At 35.7% G+C, this 25097-nt stretch overlaps 1 protein-coding gene across 6 annotated transcripts in view; it reads left to right on the top strand.

The window, feature by feature from the left end:
- The first annotated feature begins 251 nt into the window (after window positions 1-251).
- The window catches only part of LOC130858752 (sodium channel protein type 1 subunit alpha), an 83708-nt gene continuing 58862 nt past the window's right edge, over window positions 252-25097 (top strand). For all 6 annotated transcript variants that reach the window (XM_057745718.1, XM_057745717.1, XM_057745715.1 and 3 more), the window contains exons 1-9: window positions 252-515; window positions 13459-13577; window positions 15436-15525; window positions 17032-17160; window positions 18876-18967; window positions 19988-20257; window positions 23095-23158; window positions 23689-23830; window positions 24502-24708. In XM_057745718.1, the coding sequence (XP_057601701.1) occupies window positions 252-515; window positions 13459-13577; window positions 15436-15525; window positions 17032-17160; window positions 18876-18967; window positions 19988-20257; window positions 23095-23158; window positions 23689-23830; window positions 24502-24708 (1377 nt within the window). The remainder of the gene's footprint in view (window positions 516-13458; window positions 13578-15435; window positions 15526-17031; window positions 17161-18875; window positions 18968-19987; window positions 20258-23094; window positions 23159-23688; window positions 23831-24501; window positions 24709-25097) is intronic.

The raw sequence follows: 25097 nt of genomic DNA, 5'->3' as shown, positions 1-25097 counted from the left end.
CATATTTAAAAACTTGCTAAAAGGATCATGTTAAAGATCTCAAGTTAAATGTTCTTACTACAAAAAAAGAATTTGTATTTAGCAATTCCATTTGGATTTAATTGGAAACGAACCTTTCAGTCCTCTAGTTTGTATTTCATGACAGGAGTTTGTAGATATTAAAATCTTAATTTCCTTAAAATATCTGTATTCTTTTTTTTAGGACTTTCATATGCAGAGTAAATGGTAATTAAAATGTGCAGGATGACAAGATGGAGCAAACAGTGCTTGTACCACCAGGACCTGACAGCTTCAACTTCTTCACCAGAGAATCTCTTGCGGCTATTGAAAGACGCATTGCAGAAGAAAAGGCTAAGAATCCCAAACCAGACAAGAAAGATGATGATGAACATGGCCCAAAGCCAAATAGTGACTTGGAAGCTGGAAAGAACCTTCCTTTTATTTATGGCGACATCCCTCCAGGGATGGTGTCAGAGCCGCTGGAGGACCTGGACCCCTACTACATCAATAAGAAAGTGAGTGTTTTACCAGGCATGTTTCACTGCTAACTGCCTTATAGTATACCTTGACCTGTTATAGCACCAACACATGCTAGGTTAGCACAAAGTCTAAGTATCCCTCTGTTTAGGAGATAAAACATTTACATATGTTTTATGCATATACATGACAAATAAGTTGATTATATCATAACAGATGGAGCTGTCCTAAATGCACCACAACAGATACCTAAAAATAAATGTAAGTTGTAGGCAGCTAATTTAACAAATTAAAAACTTCTCCCCAGAGATCGTATTTACTATTTATGGGTCTTCTATAATTGAAAATCCTGAAATTATCACAAGTTATAAAGACCTCAAAAATATTGGTATTAATTTCTCATGGAACAAAATTTGATGCCATAAGGGTTTTCAATTTCTGTGTTATGTATAAATATTATGTTATATATAATACATCAGTTAACTTCCTGAAGAAACTTTTTTTCATTGGGAAAAAACATTCAGATACAAACTATAGTTTAAAAAATTATTTAGTCTTTTGGTGGAAATATATTGATATTGGTAAGGATTAACAAAAATGTAGCATTCTGAAGAACGTATAAGTGATATTTGAATATCCATGCTTGAAATGAATATGGTAAGCACCTAGCCTTTCATTCTCACCATGATTTCACCAAACCAAGAAGAAAAGTGTAGAAAAAAATAAAATCCAAAAAGATTATTGTCTTGATTTTAGATTAAATTTAAGACTAGTTAACTTGCAATATTTTATCTTTCTCACCTAGAACCATATATTTGTGAACTCTTGGTGGAAAGGTACAGCACAAAATTTGTAATTAAGCAAATGAAATCTTTTAGTTAAACATGCACCTTAAAAATACCCCCAAAACATATAGGGATGCTTTTGGTTGCTGGTACAGTTATCATGTTAGTTTTTAAAAAGTGCATAAGTTTGGAATTTTAGTATATGGATTCAAGACAGTTTTGTAAATCACTTCTCATTGATGACTACAGCTTTCAGAGGTCAAAACCTAATTACGTTCAGATTTTTTAAAAAAGCTTTTCAGGATATAGCTGGTTTAAGTGTAACACACTTTTCCTTTCTAAAAACTGATTTGCCCATTTTACAGTAAAGGAAGAGATTAATCATTTTCCATAGATTCATTATCTTTTATTTAACTTTATTTTTTTGACATTGTATTATTAAATCTTAGTAGGTAAGCCATTATCTGTTTCATAACTGCCATTTAAATTATGAGAAAAATCGCACTTTATCATTTAATCAGTCCTTTGGAAATTAAGTTAATATGATATCTGAAAAGCTTAAGCAGACTATGAGGGGTATATTTGTATAAAAAAGTAAAAATGTGGATAATCCAATTATTCATACATTTTAACTTATTTAAAATTACTCTGTTATTGAAGTAATGACTCTGGTGTGTTCTAGCCAGAAATTCATTAACACTAAAGTATGTTACTTTATTTATAGCCATTGGACATATCCAATCTATTTAGTGGGCTCCATGCTCAGCAGGCATTTTGCTACCCCTAGACATCCAGCCCCCGCCCTCTCAGGTACTAATCACCATCTAAAAATTATTAACGCCATCCAGAGTCTACCACTTCATCAAACAGGGCTGAAATCTAGCATCCCATCTCCTATGCTGTGTCCTTACCTATAAAACAATAAATGCATATGTTGAGAAAGACCAAGCTAATGCATGTTGACAAGGGCAGCTGTTCTTCAAGTAGAACAGATCATCCAATCAATCTTATCCTTTAAAGAGTTTTTAGACTGATAAAAATTGTCATCTTGAGGGAATGTCCCCAAACAAAGCAGTCCACAACTGGTTTATAATGAATGAGATATAACAAAGGATATAAAGGCAGATGGAAAACAAAATGATGCAAACCCTTTGAAACAGTTACAAGAAAGGTCTTAAAACTGAGGATGAAAGCCCAGCTCTGAAGGAATGACCATTCGGTCAGATTCTTGTGCTGAAGTAACCCTTATAAACTTTATTAGGTTCACATTCAGACTTGCCTTTAACATCTATCCTTATCTTCAAATGCACATTGTGTAAGGAAGGAAAAACATTTTGGCATTTTGGAACAAATCACAGTGTGCGAGAAGCACAACCTGATAAGAGAAATATTGTTATCAGGAAGGAGGTTTCCCCAAGGCAAGGCACATCCATTGCTTTCACATTGAGCTGACATCCAGCAAGTCTCCAAATATAAGTCATTCAACAGATACACAAGTGAAACTTTTTACAGGACTGAAATCCTTAAAAGCTAACATGGCAAAAAAAACAGAAAACAAAAAAAAAAAAAAAAAAACTAACATGGCATGCTTAGGACATGATTGAGCCATGCATTTGAAATTTCCTTCTTTTGCATTTTCATGTTTTAAAACTTTTTATAGTTGTGTGTACACTCTTTTCTAGTCTTAAATTTTCTTTCATAATTGGATTATTTCAGTATGGAGGAATAGTCTTGAATTCTGAATTCGTTTCCTCTGATTGAAGTTGGAATGCTTAGAAAAATAATGACCTTTTAAAAATAATGAATATTTCTTTTGCTATTTGATGACCAATTTCACTTTAGTGACTTTAGTATCTGAGGTTGGCAGGGAGATCGTCATTAAACAATGCAGTACACACGCACAGTATTCCCAGCATAAATAAAGGGTCTAAATGGTGGAAATGTCATTGGGGAAAATATTTCTTAGGATGAGATTTCCCACCATCACTGATATTGGGGATGTGGGTTTTATTGCCTGAGTGGGTTGTAATATGCAAATATTAATCAGGCTAATGACTCCCCTAAGCCTTAACTCAGGTACATTATTTAACGTCATTTGTATCTATATACCAAGTCTCTAGTATCTTTCTTAAAAATATATGGAACAAACAAAACAAGCCTATTATAAAAATGGTTGCAGAATCTATGTTATGTTTTGGGTTAAAGTATAGTGATACATATATGTAAGGAATTCACATGTAAAGAAGAGAAAGGACACAAACCACAGTGAAGCTCTCTATGATCTTCTACAAAGACAATGTCAGTGAGCTTATGGAAATGTCACTGCTGATGGTGTTTTTTTGGATGGCATATGCCCACATATTTTTATCTCCTTTGCCCCAGTTTAAAATGTACAAGTTATATAATGTTCAAAATTTCTACTGAAATTGTTGAAATAGTTTAATCCACAGTCAGTGATACTATAGTAGTAACTAAAGAAATAGTAGCAACTGTCTCAGGAACATTCCTGGTGCATGGAAGCAACTCCAGACCCTCAGATGTTTTAAGCCTTCAGAAGTCTGGGGTAAGAACTATGGAATAAAATAACAGTCACAGAATTTTCCACGCCATGTTAGCTCTGTCCCGTGGTCTTCAGAACATGATTCCAGGTTGGGTTCCTTTTGTTTGTTTATTTACTGTATCTGTGTGGCAAGGCACACTTTAGCTTGTGAACACACCTTTATTTCCTCATGGGATTTTTTTTTTCACAGTTTCCTTTCGTAGCTTTGGTTGATTGTGCATTATTTGGCTCTACATTCAAATTCTTCACCCATTCTTTATTGCAGAAAACTTCTTCCTTCTCATGCTCTTCTTAAAATTACAGATGACTCATTAGTACCATGGAAGGAAGTATCCTTTTGACGGTGTGACAGTGTACTGGAAATAGAATGAGGTATTTTAGATCTGTAGTGAAAATGGATGTTTGTTAATTATGGAATGTAGAAATGTATCCATTTAAAAAATGTTCTCTTTCCTTGATTGTCTCATCGACCATTGAAGGACAGTTTATTCTCCCTTTTTATCAGCTTTCGAAAGAGATGGGTGCTCCCTCCTTTGGGGGGCTGCATGAAGAATCATACAGGAACTTGTGATTTTTAAATTCATGCCTGGTTTGTCATTGCCACAGAAGTTTTTAATTGTTATATGGGGTAGGGAGAGTTGTTTGTTTCATTTTTAATTGGGATTAGGGAGTTTTTCTTGCAAAAGTAATTTGAAAGAAAATCAGAGAAGTTGATGGTAAAAGCTCAGGATTCCATGAATTTTCATATTTAAGATTTTTCTTTATATATCATTAGCTCTTCTAGAATTACCAGTCACCCAGGCTTTCACTTACCTCCGAGGCACTACAGCTCACTTCCAAATCTTTCTCCTACCCACCCATTATATCTTCCTTATGTCCCTTTCCTCTTTGCCACCTCCCCATTTCCACCTCAGAAACAATCCCCAAATGATGAGGATGGTAGTAAAATAACAGTTACATTTATTAAGTACCTGCCATATTAATGTTTCCCTTCAAGTGAAAGTGACCAAAAACCAACAGAAACTAGTTTTTGAAAACAAACTAAGAAACAAACAAATGAATATATGTGTGGGTAAATCTGGTCTTAATATCAAAGGGTCCAGCACCTAACACAAAGTTAGCAGGACACCGTCCTTTTGGCTCTACTTTCACCTATGCTGGCTGCATTCACAGGCTGGCTCCTCCCACAACATGGTAGAAATAACCACCAGTAGCATGAAACGAACATCCCACAGCCTAGTAACCCCAAGAAAAAGAGCTTGTTTTTTCTTCAGAATTTCTTGCAAAAGTCCTAGAATTCATTCTAATTAGGTCACATGGCCTCTTCTGAACCAATCACCGCAGCCAAGGGTTTGTGATGATCCCATTGGCCAAATCAGTGTCACATGTTGACCAAGGGGTGGGTCAGCTCCACCCAAGCCATATGGCCAGACAGTGAGGCAGAGGTTTTCTCTAAAAGGAAGAGATGGAGACTTTAGAGAAGGTGTGCTAGGCGAACAAAAACAATAGCTCTGCCCTAGGCACTATGCATTAGGAAATTTACAGTTCTTATTTAACCCACATGTCCTCCCAAGATAATTCTTATCTTTGTTTTAAAATGATGAAATTGAGATAAAGTAATTTGCCTAAGATCATAAAGCTGTTGAGTAACAGAGACCAGATTTAAAGCCAGATTTGTCAGCTTCCATGGCTCAACACCATGCTACTCTGGGCTTGCAGTTGTCACACTAGAGGTACCAGTGGAGAAGAGAAGTCAGTGATAGAATCTAAGAAAGCCTGTCGCTGCTTTTCCTGCCCCTCCACTCCTGCCACTTTGCAAGCTATGCTCTTTGTCTCCTAGGCTGGCAGTATTTCCCAAACCTGACTTGTTGTTTCATTGCTTCTGCTCAACAGGGCCATCCCCTGCCTTTATAAAAACTAAAATCTTTGAGACTCAGTGCATCAGCTCCTAAAATAATTAGAAAAGTACATTTCCCACCAGATTCTAATAGGGTGAGAAGTACCTGTTTTTTTTTTTTTTTTTTTTTTTCAAAGAGGACAGATTTGGGAAATTTAAATTGTGTGCCTCTGTAAAGAAATGCCATTAAATTGGGATCTCAAGACCGGAAAGAAGAGAGGAGAGAAGTCTTCCATGGAAAGGGAACAGCCTATAAAAAGACATGTAACAAAGCAGGACTATAATAAGTAAAAGGAGAGTAAGATGTGGTTAGGGAGGTGGGACTGGGGCTAGATCAAGGCACCTTTTAGTCCATCTTAAAGAATTTGAAGTTTAAGGGCAAAATGAATTCTCTGAAGGCTTTGGGTAGAGAAGTGACAATGTCCACTTTATATTTTTCAAGATCAAGTTGGGAGTCTTTATGGAGGCTTCGTCTAGATTTTTGACAATGAAGGTAAAGAATAATGGATGGGAACAGAATCTATTTTGGAGCTGTCATACTTAAGTATCAGATGGGAGCAAATGGATGGCATTGTTTTCTGAATATGAAATTTGGGAGGAAAGAAGCTGAGGAGCAAAGTTCCAGTGTGAAATTGGCACTGCTTTCAAATACACAAATGTTTGTGTGGATATATATTTGCAAACCAGAGAGACACATATTTTTAATCCTTTAATCCTTGTGTTTATATGGCACTTGGAACTCGTTAAGGGGATTCACATGTTTTATTTCACTTTATCTCATTTCATCTTTTAAACAACCCTGAGGTTAGTATTGTTATAAACTTCTCCATTCAGGTGTAAAAATCGACACGTAATGATTTGCCCAAAGTTCACACACAGCAAAGTCAGCGATACAATGGAGCCAATTAGTCCTTTTCTGTCAATGAAAAAATTAACTGAGCATATAATAGTGTACCACACGCATGCTATGGGCTGAAGATAACAGGGATGAGAAATATTTGACCCCCAATTTTCTCATTTCACCTGTGCTTATTTTTTCTCTCTAAGATAGAGGCAGAAGCATGGGTAACCCTGGCTGAGGGGAGCCCAGCCAGGGAACTCCTATGGGGTTATCTCCAGCCCTGGCCCCACTACAACTATTCTACCCAGCTAAAGCCTAGGAACAAGCAGTTTTACAGACTCTTCTGGGTACAAATTTTTCTCCTTCGCATGAACTTAAAGCAAAGATAAAAAAAGGACAAAACAAAACTGTGAGGCCTTGAACCCCCAGGCACATTTTTGTTGGCCTCGTGTAATATTGTTTAGCATTTTGAATATGCCTGAGATTTATAAATCAGAAGATTGCACACACACACGTATAATCATGTATATTTCGGATTTCTCATACAATATCAGATCTGGCATCACTGATTTGCATGCCAAAAATCGGCAGGTCTCTTGCACTGCTTAACCTCTGTGGGGGTTTTGGTTTGTGATCTCTGGCTTCAAGACCCCTGTGCAATTAGATAAGGACTGGATATTAAAGCTTGGTGAGCCACAAGGCAGGCACAAGTCCATAAGTTGTTCTTAAGGCTGATTATCCCTCATCTAAGGGGAAAAATAGAACAAGACTGGGAGAGAAAACATTTTTTAAAGTATTACATACTCACTTTAGAGTCAGGTAGAGAACCTGTGAGAAAGCTTTCCATCCCTCAGTGAGCCAGAAATGGAGGGAAATCTTGGCCTGAGTACACAGGTTATTAAAAAAAAAAAAAGGCAAGAAAGTGGGTGAGACCATTTAGAAAGCTCATGAGGAAAAAAAAAAAAAAAGAATTAAATGCCGTGGAATTGGCCCAGAATGAGAGATATGCTTGGAGATGTGTACTAATCGGAGTCTCTTGACTTTCTATTGCAGTTCTTTACACCCAAAGCTCTGAAGCATCTTTCCTCCTGCTGTGTGGTCTCATTCTGCCCTTTCCCGCTAGAACCTCTTCTTAAGCCAGCAGCTTAGAGCTAGAAAAAGGTTGACCCCACTTCTGGCAGAAGATAGAGCCAGAGAATTTCCCTAGTGTGAATACGAGGGCAACATCAAAGGGAGAGAGTTATACCTTGCAGCCCAACTTAGAAGTCTGTTACCATTTTCAGAGTCACACTTGCTTATACACAGGGATAAAGTTTCACACTCTCATTGTACAGAATTCTATTTAATTAGGAATTACATAGGCTTTTGAACCTGTGTGTAAAAAGTATATGTGATATATATCTCCTTTCTTTGGGAAAATATGTTCAAAGTTCCAAACAGTTGACCTCCAAACACATTTTTGGATCACAGTGTAAGTACAAGTTGAAAATTGCCTCTTTAAATTTTGAGGCTAAGGCATGAATGGAATCAACCAATAGTATATTCTGCATTTTTCTATTGTTCATGAACATTCCTCACCTTCCTCTGTTATTTCTTGCTTTTGCCAGTACGTTTACTTTAGGAACAGTAAAATTGCAGTAAATTTGGAGTTAATCCTGTGATTTGGAAATTTTTCAATAATATTTAGATAAACACAAAGCTGGGCCTTAGGTTTAAACTATTTAAGGAGCAAGACCTCCAAATGGAAAGAAAAGTTAAGATAATGGACATATTTTTAAAAGGGAACTGGAAAACTATGACTTGTTAAATTCAGTGTCCATCCCGAGTTAAAAAAAAAAAAAAAGCAAATCACTTTCTAAAAACTCAGAGACAAAAGAAAGATTATTAAATAGTAACAAGCACAGATTCATAAATAGCAATCCTACCGAATTATTATAACCTGTGTTTCCCTATTGACTATGTAGCTATATAAAGGGGAAAGATTTTAATTCAGGTGCACAACACAAGCATTGATAACAAAAACAGATCCACAGCGCTCTTATTGCAGACTCACCTGAGTTGTTTATTAAAAGTACAAAATACTAGACATCAGAATCTGACCTACCGAATTGGAATCACAACACCTCTGTGAACTTAGCGTATTTAGTCCCACTTTTCAAAAGAGGCAGATGCATCACAGAAAAGTGGTCCAGGCCAGGCTCTCCATGCTGGGAGGCAACATGGCCAGATTGTGAGCCAGGCATCCAATTCCAGAGTCCGCACCCTTAATAAATACACAAGTTAAAACAAACCCTACTCATATATCCTCATGTTGCTTTCCAGACTTTGATTACCAAGGGTGTTTACCTGTTTGTTGCTGTTCTTTTTGAAGCTGGAATTGATTCTTACCTGGTAAGGCTTGCTGAAGAGAGTATGACCTGGCACCACAATGAGTGGTTTACGCCTAGGTCTGTGCTGCTCGAGTGGAAATCAGTCACGTGTGGCCATGGTACTTGAAATGTACTTGAAATGGGGCGAGTTCAGTCTTTGAAGACTTAGAATTGGTAGGAAAAGAGGATGCAAATTATCTCAATAATTTTTAATACTGACTTTATCCCCAAATGATAATATATGATAGTGTATTGGGTTTATGGGGTTAAAGAAAACATTATTCAAATTAATTTCATCTGCTTCTTTTTCTTTTTCAACATGGTTACTAGAATATTTAAAATCACATACGTGGCTCAGATTTGTAGTTCACATTATACTTCTATGGGGCAGCTCTGGTGTAAGCAAACCTTCACTTACCCTTCTAGATTTTCTTCTATTAGTATAGATAGTTGAACATTTACCAGTTTTCAAGCTTCTTGCGGTCATAACTTACTATTTACCCCCAAACTACTTGGGGTCTTTGTTTTCCCTATAAGCTTTAGCACAGAGCTTTGCAAATATTGTGCTAAACATTTAACACACATCTTCTGCATTGAAGTCAATTGAATTAACAATTGGGCTGAGAATTAGATCCAGGCTGCTTTCCAGGTGACTACAACACATGCATAACAACAGCTTATTGTATAGAGACTTACTAAATGCAACTTGAGCTTGGTAGCTATACATGAAGAGATGAGTGATAAGCCTGATCAACATCTAGTATATGAAGAGTCACATTCCTACAAATGTGTCTTTAAAGTGATATTTTATATATGGAATCTCATTTCTAATTCAGTCAAAATGCTATTTTGAAATTTGTTCCGAGGCACGATATTATTCTCAGGTTAAAATGATTTCATGAGTTTCCTACAGCCTTGGGCTATAAAAAAAAAAAAAAAGAAAAGAAAAGAAAAAAAGAAAAGAAGCCCATTTCAAGCTGAATACTACAATATCAGCCATTTCTCCTCCACCGATTTTGAAGTTTTTCTTCTCTGTTGAAATGACTTAATGCAATAAAAATTGTCCTGAGTAATTATGTTAATGATTTTTTTATTAAACTAATTAGATTTAAAGGATACTAAGATACTTTCCTCTAATAAGCCATTCAGTACATTCTTTCCAAAAGTCAACACTGAACGTGTGCACTTAAAATGGTCAAGATGGTAAATTTTATGTTATGTGTATTTTATCACAATAAAAAAATGGGTAAGGGGGGTTACAGTAACATCTTGGCTAGACTTTTAATTCTTTCCTTTTTTATCCCTTTCTCATCTGTGAAATGAGGAAGGCAAATATCTATATGTTTGAAAATTCTGGAGTTACTTGACCACTTGTAAGTAAACAGTGTTCCCTTCTGACTCTCTTCTCCCTTCAGTACTATCAATACCATTATTTGGGGAAATGTGTATTTGAGAGTCTTTAGGGGCAAGTATCTTTTCATTAATCCTTAACACTTATAAACTAAATGTTTGGCTTCTTCTCTGTGCAAGTAAATTTAAGGAGGATGGATACAGATAAATGAGGAAATAGATATAAGATCAGTTACAAATAGCAAATATGAAGTTCTAAATGGAACTTACTGACATAAAAATGGTAACAGATTCAAGATTCTAATATTGGAGCGCTCTATAAGTCAGCTGTTTACAATAATCCATAAACACTTTAAAGCAACATCTGAATAGTCTGTATGTAAATATATATGTCTCAACCTGGGAATAGCAGAGTCCTCACAGAAGAAACCCTCTGAAATGGTCCCTTGATGCTGGTCTTATAGTCAGCTTCCTAGGAACTCTATCAAGGATGTCTTATCTATCTATACAGCTTGTGAAAAATCAAAGGAGAACAAACATTGCTGTACAGTAAAACCTCATTAATTCCATTATACATTCTAATTGTAAGCACTCACACACTGTACACATATTTCTTACAAATATGAAGTTAAAATACATTCTTTGAATTTTATAAGTAAATAAAGAGAATATACCCTAAAATCAGTAAAAGTTTCCAGGTAAGGCTTGAACAATTGGGAATTGTGTCCTTTTGCCTTTAACTTTTGTGTCAAAGTATTAATTCCTCTATGTGAAAGGACTTTTAGATGGAGAATTATTTATCAACATCAAGGGTGCCCTGGCTTTCGTTAGCTTCATGCTGCTGAGTTCCGGGACTTGGCTCTGCCTTCTGGGGCTCCTCTTGGTTCAGTTTCTCAGTCTTGCTTCTTTTTCTTCTTGGTCCTGAAGGCGGAGTTCCCTTCTTCTGGCCTCTGCAGCTTGGCCTTTGGCTTCGTCACCCCCTTTCTCCATCTTTTCTACTTCTCTTTTCTTAGGTCTGCTTGCGGTTTGGGCCAGAGGGTGGTCCCACAGCCGGGGTCACAGGTGATCTTTTCTGCATGTGGCCCTGCCTGCTCAGGAAGAGCTGGATTATTGTCCACTGAGCTACAATCAACACCATCTTCATCTCCCTCAAGTCCATGATTTAGGCTCTGTATGGACCGTAACTTATTCTTTTCCAAAATTAGGCTTGTAATATTATTTGAAATGAGGGAATTCTTATTTTTAAAAGATACATTCTATGTTATGTTTTTAGTGGCTCCCCCACTCCTAGGCCATGATATTTCTATCAGGTTTCGCTCAGCATAATTTTAGGGAAAGGGAGCACAGGCAGGAAGTTTACAAGATGGACCATATTCAGTCCTGAATTTGCTCACTCAGGGCCTTTCTCTGTTCTTGCATGTGTGTACTTTCAGGGCAGAGGCGTTTGCATTGCACAAGTCTATTCACATTTTATGATCATCTCACAGTGTCATTTAGGGACAGGGGCAATGAGTGAACCAGAGAAGAAGGCACTAAGTATTGTAGACACAGGTGATTGCTCCTCCAGTAAGCACAGGTGAAACTCTCCCCTCCTGTAAATGGATGTGGTGATACAGTTTTCCTTGTACTCTGGACCCACAGTCCATCAAAGATGAAAGTGGAAACATGGAATCAAAGTTAGATGTAGAGCAATGCATCTCAAACTCTCTGTTGTGAAGATGAGTCTGCTGTTCTATAAAATACAATAAAATTAATTTCCAGAAAATTGAAATGAAAAGCAGACCTGGAAAATGCACCCTTCCTTTTTATTATTACATTCAACAGATGTAAAATTAACTTGTCACATTGTCTTATGAGTTTCTAAATACTTACTCTCAAATCTTGTCACAGATCAGGAACAAGTTGGAGGCCAGCACTGGTTGGGGGACCCTTTTCACAACCCTGATTTAGGGCACTTCTACGTATACCAGCCAGGAAGTGCTATTTTCAGACAGCAACGCAGTAAATGTTTTGGAATAATTACTTCAATTTAGAAAACCCCGAAGTTAGAGGGGAAAAGAAATGAGAAATCTATAAATGACCTGAAGACTAAATGTAGAGAATAAACCCTTGTCAAAGATTTTTAGTAGAAAGTAAACATAAGATTAATGCTTGCTATGTCATAGTGTGATCTACACAGATATGCATCCTTAGGCAAGAAAGCAGTATTTTTGAAGAATGGGTAAGTTTAAATTTAGAAGGTTTGGAGTTCCCTTCTCAAGGTGTATTCTTCATAGAGAAATAGGACCCCTCCCCCCATCTGAATTTACATAGGGGTCTTAGGAAACACTGAGGCAGAATCCCTGATACACGATTGTGTGTTGCTGCTTTGTTTTTCGTTGCTGTTTGTTTTTGTCTACACACTGCTAATTGTGCTCAAAAATGTCTAATTTTTGGAATGCCAATTCCATTCACATCCACGGATCCTAGATTCTGCAGGGGCTTTGAGCTTTTCCCCTGTGCTAAGAAAGCACTGCATGAGATAGGCAGCCAATTGGGATTAGAATTCAATGTGTCAGCTAACTCAGAAATCCCAATACAGAACTTAGCGCTCCTGGTCAACGGATACTCTCCAGGGAACTTGGCCTCCAGAAATCGATTATTAGATTACATCCATCTAACGCAAGAGTGGGTTTGATGGTGGCTGTTTATTTCCTATTACAAATAGAGTGGTAATGTTTATTTTATAAGCAGAAATGGTAAAAGAATATTTCAAAAATATTATTTGTTTTACCGAATGATTTTGCATTTTACAGCATTAATATTCGAGATATTTGAAATGGGAAAGCTGAAATCACTGTAAAAGGAATGTAGTGTCAAGATCTGTAGAATGAAATCAGCTGTGCACCCATTTGAGACTTTCATTTAACTCAGATATTTAAAATAATAAGAAAATAAATAAATTCTCTTGGCTAACTGTCTTACATACAGCAAAATTGCAGGTGAGTATCAGGTCAAAGGTAAGTAACACCACTGGATGTCGTATCTAGTTAAGAAGAGATCCAGTAACAGTTTGTCTTCGTGGTGCACGTCAAAAAAGTTGCAACATTGGAGTAATTCATTTTGACAGATAATAGAACGTGGGCAATAGAGTTTAAATGGTTTGTACTTTTATACTTGTATGTGTTCCTATCTTACAGACTTTTATAGTATTGAATAAAGGGAAGGCCATCTTCCGCTTCAGTGCCACCTCTGCCCTGTACATTTTAACTCCCTTCAATCCTCTTAGGAAAATAGCTATTAAGATTTTGGTACATTCATATCCTTTTCAAGTAATCAATATTAGCTATTTGTACGTGATCTATAAATGTTTTGTAGCTAAATATAAAATTAAGTTGGGAAATGTCCACATTCTGTGGTTTTATCACTCTCATTTTGTATTTTTTTTTCATATAAGCCTTATTCTTAAAATTACATAGATGTCACTGAAACTTACAAAGTCTTTAATATTATATATATCTTTCTAAGAACACTTACATGTATCAAATCTAGTGTAAAATAGCCATGTTTATTTTTACAATATTGTACAAGTTTCTGATTTTCTAGAATTTGCGATGAATAATAATCTAATAACAAAAAATTTACATCCAGAGCCAAGTATAGATGTATCTATAATACAAAGCATCTTAATGTACCTTAGCATTAACCTTTAAGCATGTTTTCCATGGGAGAAGATCAGGGGGCTTTGGCCAATATGTAGCTGGTTTTTGAACTTTGCTAATGAAATCTATGAGCAAGTACTGGAATATTGGCTGAATTTCAAATTTAAGTCATTGAATTATGACTCTGCTGCGCAAAACTGATTGCTTAGTAAAGACTCTGGAAGTTAATGAAAGACGCTGAGATTGTGTTTCCAGTCTTTAGGGATTTGGCTTTGTGATTCTCACTGGTGTTAACAAAGGATTCCGCAGCTAAACTCATCTGTTCATATTCATTGGCAAAAACCTTCCCTTTTCATGATGTCTCATTTGATGGCTTTGGCAATAATAAGTATAGAAATAGGGTGGTGATTATCATAAACTTATCCTACCTGATTTTTAGAAAAAAAGATTCTAAAACCTAAAAACTCATTCTATTTCTAAACTGATAGCAAGGGATTGCTTAGCATATAAATATGGTATTATTAAAATTCAAAGATTTGAAACATAAAATTTATATGTTCAGGGTTTTACCTAGAGCTTTTCCTTATCCTAGTTTGTGTTCCTGGTGCCATCATGTGGTCATTTGATGAAAACTTTTTTTTTTTCACTTATGGAAAATTTTTGGCAGTAAACTGTAGTGGAAAGAATATTGGATGTGAAAGCAGGAAACCTGTGTTTTAGTCCTTGACCAAGTTATCTAATTTCCTTAGAGGTTAGGCCTTATTTCTCTGATTTCTAAAATATAGGGATTAAACAGTTGTTTTTCAAGGTGCCTTTCAGCTCCATAATTCCATGGTTTAGTGGCACAGAGAGGCTGAGTGACTTGCCCCAGTCACTTTTATGTTGCTAAGATCCCTGTATGTTGACTTTTAATCACATTCACATAATGTGAAGTCATGGCCTTGAAGAATATTCACTTTCAGTCTTATCCAATGCTGCTATATGTTTACAAACTCAGTTGAACTAGAGCAACCCCACACTTAATACCATGCTGTAGTTTGACTATATAAATTGTAATGTTTTCGACTATATTGTATCACAGGTATTTAAGAAATTACAATTCTGCAGGGATGTGCCTTCCTCAACAATTTACTATTTTAATCAACTAAATTAGTTCAAGTCAGTGCTCTCTGCTCAAAAACTGTACAGCTCCAGAGTTCCCACAGTTTTCCCACTAAATTCTTCTGGAAGGTAAATAGATTGATTTGATACTACTAGCAAAAGCCACACTTTATGCTTCTATAAAGCTTTCTCACATATTATCTCAATCTATACAACTACTCTGTGAGGGTGATGTTGTTATCCAAATTTTATGAATGACAATAATGAAATTTAAAGAGATAAGATGACTTGCCCACAGGGTATTTGTCACTGAGTCCTGGCCAAACTGCAGGTTGAGCTTTTCAATGTTAGTTTCCTATAATATAATTGCAGGGATTTGGGTTTTCTGTTGTATGTTCCTTAACAATAACCTACATTATTCAGCATGCTAATTATGTGCACTATTTTGACGAATTGTGTGTTTATGACAATGAGTAACCCTCCTGACTGGACAAAGAATGTAGAGTAAGTTCAACTTATGTTTTAAGCCACCTACATGAGAAGGGATGTGTGTGTGTGTGTGTGTGTGTGTGTGTGTGTGTGTGTGTGTAGATCATTAGACGTATAGACATATATCTATATATGTGTATTTAGGATTTAAGAGCTCTCCTTCACGTGTACTTGATGATTACCAGAGCTCATAATTCTTGGACATTCACCACTTTTCCTTTAGGATCTACAGTGACCAAAGCAAATGTGAGGAAAGTCATCGCGAAAAGAAACCAATATGGTAGACCTTGGTCCCAGTTAATTTCCAGAGGAATTCAATTAGTCTTACATTTGCCCTAAAAAGATGATATTGAGCCTCACAAAGTTTTCACTTCCATCAGGCACAGCCACTCCATGCCAGGCCTATATCAGTTTCTAATGATGGTCACCAAAAAATTGGCTGAAAAAAACCCCACGAAATTTGTGATTTTCAAACTTGAAAATTCAAATGACGGAGGGCTAAGCTACCGGAAGTGAAAGTTCGGGTAGCATTTTCAGAAACCAGAGGCTTTGCTAACTGTATTGATGGGCTCTGTTCTGGGGTACGTTTGAGGACAGAGAGGCCAGATTTGTGAGACGTGCTCGCTGGGGCTGCTTGCATGGCCGGCGGGGTAACCATATTGCTCTGTGCCTGTTGACCCTCAAAACAACTACCATGGGGATGTTCCCAAGGGCCTTTTCCCTTCCTGGACACTTCCAGGTAGGGGGCAATCAAAAAAGGGTTAAAGATTCTGAAGAAAATAAAAAATTTATATACAAAGCTAACATGTGAGGCCCACAGGTCTCAAGTCACCCTAGTTTCTGTGATTTCATTCTCCAGCTTCTGAGTTGAAGATTAAAACTTTAGAAACATCTAAGCATCTACTTGGAAATATCTAAATTTCTGCTCATTTACACTGAGTAGAAGATTTCAATTTTGGAAACATCTAAGTTTCCAGTCTATAAGTCTCAATATTTTATTCTAAATTAAATTTTTACCTCTTATGACTTTAGACCTATCCACTTTGATGTTAACAAAATTCTTTTTCCAAGTAAGTTAACCTAGCTTATCCTAAAGAAAGAGAAAAACTTAAGACGTACTAAGTTGTCAGTGTTACCTCATTCACAGAACATGAATGAGTTTTGTTACTTTCTAAAGGAAAATCATTTTATGTTTCTGCAATATTATTGATTGGGTACTCCATCATGTGAATGTACTGGTAATTCTCAGGAGGCTCTATTCATTTATATCAATACTAAGACATTTCAGATACACTTTAACGGTATGTATTTCTCACTCTGCTCTTAGGACAACTGAAAAACAACTGTGTTATGGAGTTGAACTTAAATTGGGGGCTATGTTTTATTTCCCTGAAAATAAGATTAACCTGCTTAGATTCCTTTTTTAATATTCATCTGTTCTACTAATGGAGTAACAAGTAATTGATATGCTGTGAAAGAAAATGATTAGTTTATCCATTCTTTTTGGATACTTGTCTCTAGGTACACCTTCACAGGGATATATACTTTTGAATCACTCATAAAAATTATTGCAAGGGGTTTCTGTTTAGAAGATTTTACTTTCCTTCGGGATCCATGGAACTGGCTTGACTTCACTGTCATTACATTTGCGTAAGTGCCTTTTTCAGAAGCTTCAAAAGAGAATATATTTTGGCTTCTGTGAGTGCTCATGCTTTTAAAGAATAAGCTTGCTTTAACTGTAGAATATTTCAGTGTGATTTATACATTTAAGCTCCGGATTTTAATTTGGTGCAACAGAGGTCAAAGTGGCATTTCACTTTGGCGTAAAGGCTTTGCAGTAATTGAAATTACAATTTTCACGTGTAACAAACATCTGTCAGCAAATTTCATACATGCTGCTTTTTCAACAGGCGCACGCACACACACACACACACACACACCCTAATATGAAAGCACAAATGTATCCATAATACATCTGTGAGAATGGCTTTTTAAAATTACAGCCAAAAACAATTCTGCTGGCCCTACCACTTTCCATCGACCTTACCCACATCATGCACTCCCCCAGCTTCTTTGGTAGAATAATAGAAAATAAACATCAAAACATTCTGGCAAATCAAGCTAATAGGAAAAAATAAGGTAGTTAATATATTATATATTTAATATTAAATTATTTTATCAGCAAATTGATAATTAAGACATATAAGCAAACACACTCTCTCTTCTTATTCCTCACCTGATCCCTTTCCTTTCTTCTTCTCTTCTTTCCCTTTATAATTTTCATCTTTTTCTTTATAGAAACCTTCTTATCCATATTTTCCATCCAGATACACTTAGTAATATGCTCAATTTCTGGAGTCCCGCTGTTTTTCTTTCTTTTTTTTTTTTTTTGTCTAGTGATAAACTTCCCCCAGGAAGAAGAGACTCAGAAAAGCAACAGAAGGCCACTCAGCAGCAGGTGAAATTAGAGTGTGAACGAAGGTGGACCAATAGGGTTCACTCTCATCCTTCAGGAGCAGATTTTCTTGGCCTCTTACAGGTGTAAGGAGGTGGATGGTTGGGCAGAGGAGAAACGGCGCTGCCGATCTCAGGGCTCTGAATGCTGCCTGTCTCATCTTAATTCTATATCTAGTCAGGATGAGCTGACTCTTCACCATTCCCTCTGGCCACAGCTCAAAAGAAGGCATATTGGGGCTACCATTTCTTGAGAACAAAATAGCAGTAATGGCAGGAGTGACCATTGGGCCCCCATAAAATAGTGTTCTTAATTTTTCCTCACTTTCACCTAAGAGTTACACTAGGAAATTCTGATCACATACAGGTAGGCAACACGTCAATCTGTCTCAATTTCTCTTGGATGATTTCATGTGTTTTTTTTTAAACTAAAATGCTGAAACTATAGCCAAGAATTATTTTCTTTTTCCTTAATTCTCCTAAATTACACATGATATTGATTGTATTGCATTTGAAATGGTAAGAGGATTGTATACTTTATGAAGTTTATACCTAATTAACAGCTTTAAATTATCTGAATAAAGAAAACCATAGTGATAGACCCTAATTTCTAAATTGTTATAATATTATCATTCAAAATCACCAAGAAGGTCTTTATAAAAGACCCAAGCAAATAATATAAATCCTGCTTAAATCTTGAATAACTCTGATTTAATTCTACAGGTATGTAACAGAATTTGTAAGCCTAGGCAATTTTTCAGCTCTTCGCACTTTCAGAGTCTTGAGAGCTTTGAAAACTATTTCTGTAATTCCAGGTAAGAAGTGATCAGTGAAAAGCATAAGGCTCCTTGTACCTACAGCTCTTTCTTTGTATCCTGTTATTGTGTTTGTGTGTGAACTCCCTATTACAGATACGTGACAGAGTTCGTGGACCTGGGCAATGTCTCCGCGTTGAGAACATTCAGAGTTCTCCGAGCACTGAAAACAATTTCAGTCATTCCAGGTGAGGGTTAAACACTGAGGCTCACTCATCATGTTTTTTCAGCAACTATCTATTTTCTTGATGCTCAGCATTCCAGAAAATTGGGAGTCATAATCATTAAAATCATCAAAATCATAATAATCAAAATTGGGTGTTACTCAGAAAATGACTCATTATTTGAACATAAAATTTTATGGCTTCACATTTTTCATCAGCCTTGGAGTTTAACAATTTCTTTCATGAGATGCTGTAATATACAGTCTATGTGCATTTAGAGATGTCCTGGGCTGTTTTCTCCACATCAGTCTTACCAAGGATTTGTTCCCTACCAAATGTACCAATCTATAATTTCTTGTTCATTTTAGGCATTGATGACAATGTATATACAATGTAAATCTTAATATTGCTTAAAAAGACAAGGGAATAAGAAAATAAAGAATATCATGGATCTGCGTGGAGGGTTTATTGTTATTATTATTGTCTGGCCGCGCCATGTGGCTTTCGGGATCTTAGTTCCCCAAGCAGGGATTGAACTGGCCCACGGCAGTGAAAGCACCGAGTCCTAACCAGTGGACCACCAGAGAACTCCCCAAGGAATTATTATCTTAAAGTGCAATTATACTCCAAACCACTTCCAGTTTTATAGCAAACCTTTCCTACTTATGAATAGGAATTTTAAAATGTTTTTATTCAGCTAATTTGTCATAAAACTGACAACTGACCCGAATGAAAGTATGTTCATCAGCAAAATGGAGAAATACAAGACCCTTTCCTTAATACAGGCTTTGTGAAGGCCATAAACTTCCAGCTATTTTCTCCCAACGCGATGGGAGGCGGGTCTTTATTTCATTGTTTGGGTCATTACATTTCCACAGTTTATTTCCATGAGCACTTCAGCCTTCCATGAAGTGTTGCTTTCCTACCAGCATTGCAGACATTTTCAGACTTGTTTGTGGAATCTATGTTTTCAAGAAAATTGTGTGAAGCTTTTGCTATTTCAGATGTTCCAAGTCTTCATAGTAATGACCTTCTTTCTTTCAGGCCTGAAGACCATCGTGGGGGCCCTGATCCAGTCGGTGAAGAAGCTGTCTGACGTCATGATCTTGACTGTGTTCTGTCTGAGCGTGTTTGCTCTAATTGGGCTGCAGCTGTTCATGGGCAACCTGCGGAATAAATGTGTACAATGGCCCCCCACCAACGCTTCCCTGGAGGAGCACAGTGTAGAGAAGAACCTAACTATAAATAGCAATGGCACGCTTGTAAACGAAACTCACTTCGAGTTTGACTGGAAATCGTATATTCAAGATTCCAGTAAGATTTACTGTTATGTAGATTTATTTTTTCTTTGTTGATCTTCTTTCTATCTGGGCATGGAAGAATTTTTAAATGATTGCCTCACAGGTTGTGATCTCTTAATCACCTTATAATGGTTTGCACATATGTTTAATTATTTTGTTGATAACTATTCTAATCATGACTCTTAAATGCCATTTTCTGTTGTGCCATCCTATGAGAGGCTGAACATTTCAGTTAGAAAGAAATTTTCTTGGGATATTGGGTTGCTGTGCATTCTTCTCATCACAATGTACAGTGCTGTACCTTGTCTCATTTGAGACGATCAAATGACAGAAAATCTTTGAAAGGCATTTGTAAACTCCAAAGTATTATGCAAATGTAACGCATTAAATGCTAATTGCAGAATATGTTTTGTGTACCAGAAAGTGCACAGGATGCTGGGAAACTAATGGTGACGGCACATGATTCCGGGGGCTTATAGTTGAATAGGTTATTTGTATTGTTATGTTATGGAAATCCAGTGAGACCTAAAGATAAACATTGTTCTTACCTTTGTAGAGTAAGAATTAAAAGTAGTATCACATCAAAAAGAAGGACATGAGAGTCAAGGTTTAGGAGAGAGAAATTAAAAATGTCATAAATCTGTGAAGTTATGGGAATCAGTTTATCTTCATTTCAGGAGTTTAGACAAAATAGTCAAACGTTTAAATAATCTCCTCTAGAAGGATGAAAAAATAATTGGCCTAATATCCCTTCTCTTTTCAAAGTGACGATAAAAGTAACAATTTCTTTCTCTATCATATAATTTTAGTATCTGCCAGTACCAGTGTTTCAAAAGCAGAGAGAAAGAACATGATTCATGAAAGGGAATGTCCTTTTCAAGGAAAATATTAAATATATAAGACTTAGATGCTAGATGTGCTTAAATTTAGCTGTATCTTTATTAGTTTAAGGTGATGAGTAACACCGCAAAAAAATCAAAGAAGAAGGAAAGTCTTAGTGACTGGTTATGTGGAACAAGTAGGCTTAGTCATAAAGGTTGCTTACGGGTGATTTGACAATTCTTAAAGTAATGATAGCATCATGGAAAAACTAATCAGTATCTTTCTATAGCTGTAGATCTGGACAATACCTTGGTTGATACAGATGAACTCTTCCATGATATTAGTGACATGCCAACAAATAATTTGCAAATAATTATAGATCGCTGAATTAAGAAAATGCCTTAAAATACATGTCTGAGGAATGCTTGAAATGTCCCTTATTCACTTAATATGATCCTTATAGGCCCACTGCTGTCACCTTATAGGCCCACTGCTGTCACCAGCTCCCTGAAATCTGTTGGTTTTTTTTTTTTTAATCTGAGATCAAGAAACCGATTATGAGGATATCACTTAGGATTTATTCACTCCAGGGAAAATTTATTGGACTCCATTTTTGTTACATTGAAAATAAAAGAAGTCAAAAATATCTGAGGCTATTTTCAGCATTAAAAATCTGTTTCTTATCATTTTCTCTAATCATATTCCATTTGTTGAAAAAAGATTATTTTAAACTAAATGCAAATATAAATAAAATGTTTTATCTTTGAAAGTAATAGAAAATTAAATTTATTAAAATTAAATATAAACATTATGACTGAAAGTTACATTTTCTTCATATTAAACTTCTAGATCACTGAGTTTAATGGACAAATTTCACTTATAAATATCTGGTATCAAAAATTTATCCAGAAACTGTCATATTCCTTTCACATTGTTTAATTAAAAGTTTAGAAATTGTATCTTAATTTTCTTATGTTCAGAGAAGTAAAGACATTGAAAATTAAAATATTTCCAATACGTATTGTTGTGTCTCTTACAGAACTATACCTGGAATACATTTCTCAGAAAATTTAGCATCTAGAAAATATTTTTTCCTACAAATCCAAAATTGTCCTTTTTATAAAATGACTCTGTTCCATGTGTTTCTCTTTTTGTCATCCTATTACTTATTCATTCAATAAACTTTATTGAAAGGCTACTGGGTCCCAAACACTAGTAATATGGAAATAATTAATGATTAGACTTTTTTTCAAGGAGGAACAGTATGTAATGGATATACAAGTTACTGGTAGCACAGTGAGAGGATTTCTTAATTTTGCCACTCTTCAGTGGGAAGAAAGTAGAAGCTATCAAGGAATAATTCACAGAGGAAGTGACACTGCAACAGGATATTGAAAAAAATCTAACGAATTTGCCAGACAGAAAGTTTTGAGATAATGAAATATTCACCTATAATAATTATTTTAGCTTTAGTACTTTTATTTCACTTGTTTTAGCAGTTGACATGATTTACACATCTTTTACTATAATCTGCCTATGATATATTCTATAAGTTGGTGGAATGTAAATTATAATTAATTGTTAGTCATTTATAAAGTGTTAAAAAATACAGAAGACCGTTTAGAAAAGTTAAAATCCCTTTATTTTGAAATATGTGGCTGTTTTGAGAAAGCAAAGAAATCCCTATCATTTTTACCTACTTTTACAGAATGAAGTTTTTATTTTTCATGAGGAGGGTAGAAAAACACTGATACCTTTTAAAATACTTTGTTAGTACCTGTGATTATCACTAATTTTACATTCATAAAGAACATATGCTTTGTACTATTAAGTAAGTATCCAATCCCCTTAATATAATATCTAATATTTAGAGGGAGTAATACTTATGCCTTTGAATAAATTATATAAAGTATTTAAAATTATAATAATGTACTTAAAATTGTGAACTTTAAAAGCAGGGCCTGATCTTACTCTCATTTTGCAACGTCATACAAATGTTCATCATGTGACTTTTTTTTTCCTAAACAGGATATCATTATTTTCTGGAGGGTTTTTCAGATGCACTATTGTGTGGAAATAGCTCAGATGCAGGGTAAGCCAATCGCGTGTGTGTGAGTGTGTGTGTATTTTCTCTTTTTTTGTACGAACTGACAGATAACAGCCAACTAACTTTATTCATACTAACTTGCTATAATTAAGTTTATTTATAAGGTGAGGGATTATTTAAATATTAGGCAAGCTTTCATGTTTCATAAAACAAGAAGGTCTATTTTAGCTTTAATGCTGTTTCCCTTAGATGAGTGTACGTGAGCTATGAGTTGATTCTGGAATATCTAACGTAGGAAAATGCACTAGATGTATGTTAACACACTAATTACCAACAGAAAATAGTTTTGTAAAACATTACTAGAAATGCTATGCAATATTTTAATGATGACGTCAAGTGGATAGTAAAATTATGTGAAGTCAAAAGTTGGGAAATGTGTTAGTTACTTATTTATCATACTTTTATCCCTTGAAATAGCAAATCTTCCTGGCTAGACAATATTATAAATATAGCATGCTACCAGAATAAAAAGACAGCAGAACTTCTTATAATACTTTCTTTTGCCATGTTTACAGCCAATGTCCAGAAGGATACATGTGTGTGAAAGCTGGTAGAAATCCCAATTATGGCTACACAAGCTTCGATACCTTCAGTTGGGCTTTTTTGTCCCTGTTTCGACTAATGACTCAGGACTTCTGGGAAAATCTTTACCAGCTGGTGAGAACCTGAAGAGACACATGTTGTGTTTAATTGGAAGTATAATAAGAACGCTAACTTAGTTATGAAATCCAAACCACACTATAATATAATGGAAAGAGCAGACCTTGAAATCAGCAGAATTGACTTTTTTATCCTATTGATTATGACACATATTAGGCATAGCAGTGCCAGGAACAGCAATTCTCTCTCATTTCCCCTTGGCTCAAACCTATTTCCCACCCTTCCCAGACACAGATCGTCCTAAACAGAAGGCACACATTCCCCCCAACTCTGTTTACCCACTCAAAGTATTAATATTATACTTTAGATGACAGGTGATGGAAATGAATAAGCAGATGTAGAAGGATAACTTTGGTCTCTTCCTTGACTTGATTCAAAGCCTCAACTCTTTGATGGGGATCTCCATGGTATTTTATTTGACTCTGCTTTATTCCTGATAAATCCAAGAATTCCCTCTTACAGATCAGAATGTTGAACACATGAGTTAGGGGAGAAGAAAGAAGATGAGGTTAAAGAAACAGACAGTCAACGAGGTAGAAGGGGATGTGACCTTCATAATTGTTATTTATATCAGAGTTCTATAAGACACACAGTAAGTTGGGGACAAGTAAAACCACCAGTTAGTGAAATAATATTGAAAAAAATAATGTTGGTGTTCTTATTTTCAGACATTACGTGCTGCTGGAAAAACATACATGATATTTTTTGTGCTGGTCATTTTCTTGGGCTCATTCTATCTAATAAATTTGATCCTGGCTGTGGTGGCCATGGCCTATGAGGAACAGAATCAGGCCACCTTAGAAGAAGCTGAACAGAAAGAGGCTGAATTTCAGCAGATGCTTGAACAGCTTAAAAAGCAACAGGAAGCAGCTCAGGTAAATTCACCAAATCAGCTCAGGTAAATCCACCAAGTCAAATGTGTCCTGTCTCATGGTATGAACCTTTTATTTTTATTATTGTTTTGTTTGTTACAAAAATATTGGAGAGAAAGTGAGAGACAGGTAATTGTTTGTGCTTAAGAGAAGCTGGTAGTATAGGGGTTAGTAAAGATTTCTACATTATTTTCATCATCTATAAATCATTTAGTTTAATTATTCTAAGATGTTTACAATATGGACCACAGTAGAAGTCTCTCATGCTATTTTAATCATCTTAAGAATTTTAGAACACAAGGGGAAATGTGATTTGGGGATCTTCTCAGGTGAGAAGCTTTTACTGAATGAGTATACTGGCGTTAGAAGAAAATCTTAAGAAGTTATATTTT

The sequence above is a fragment of the Hippopotamus amphibius genome, chromosome 8 (assembly GCF_030028045.1).
Source record: "Hippopotamus amphibius kiboko isolate mHipAmp2 chromosome 8, mHipAmp2.hap2, whole genome shotgun sequence".
Classification (NCBI taxonomy): domain Eukaryota; kingdom Metazoa; phylum Chordata; class Mammalia; order Artiodactyla; family Hippopotamidae; genus Hippopotamus; species Hippopotamus amphibius.
This window is presented reverse-complemented; position numbering and strand designations above follow the sequence as displayed.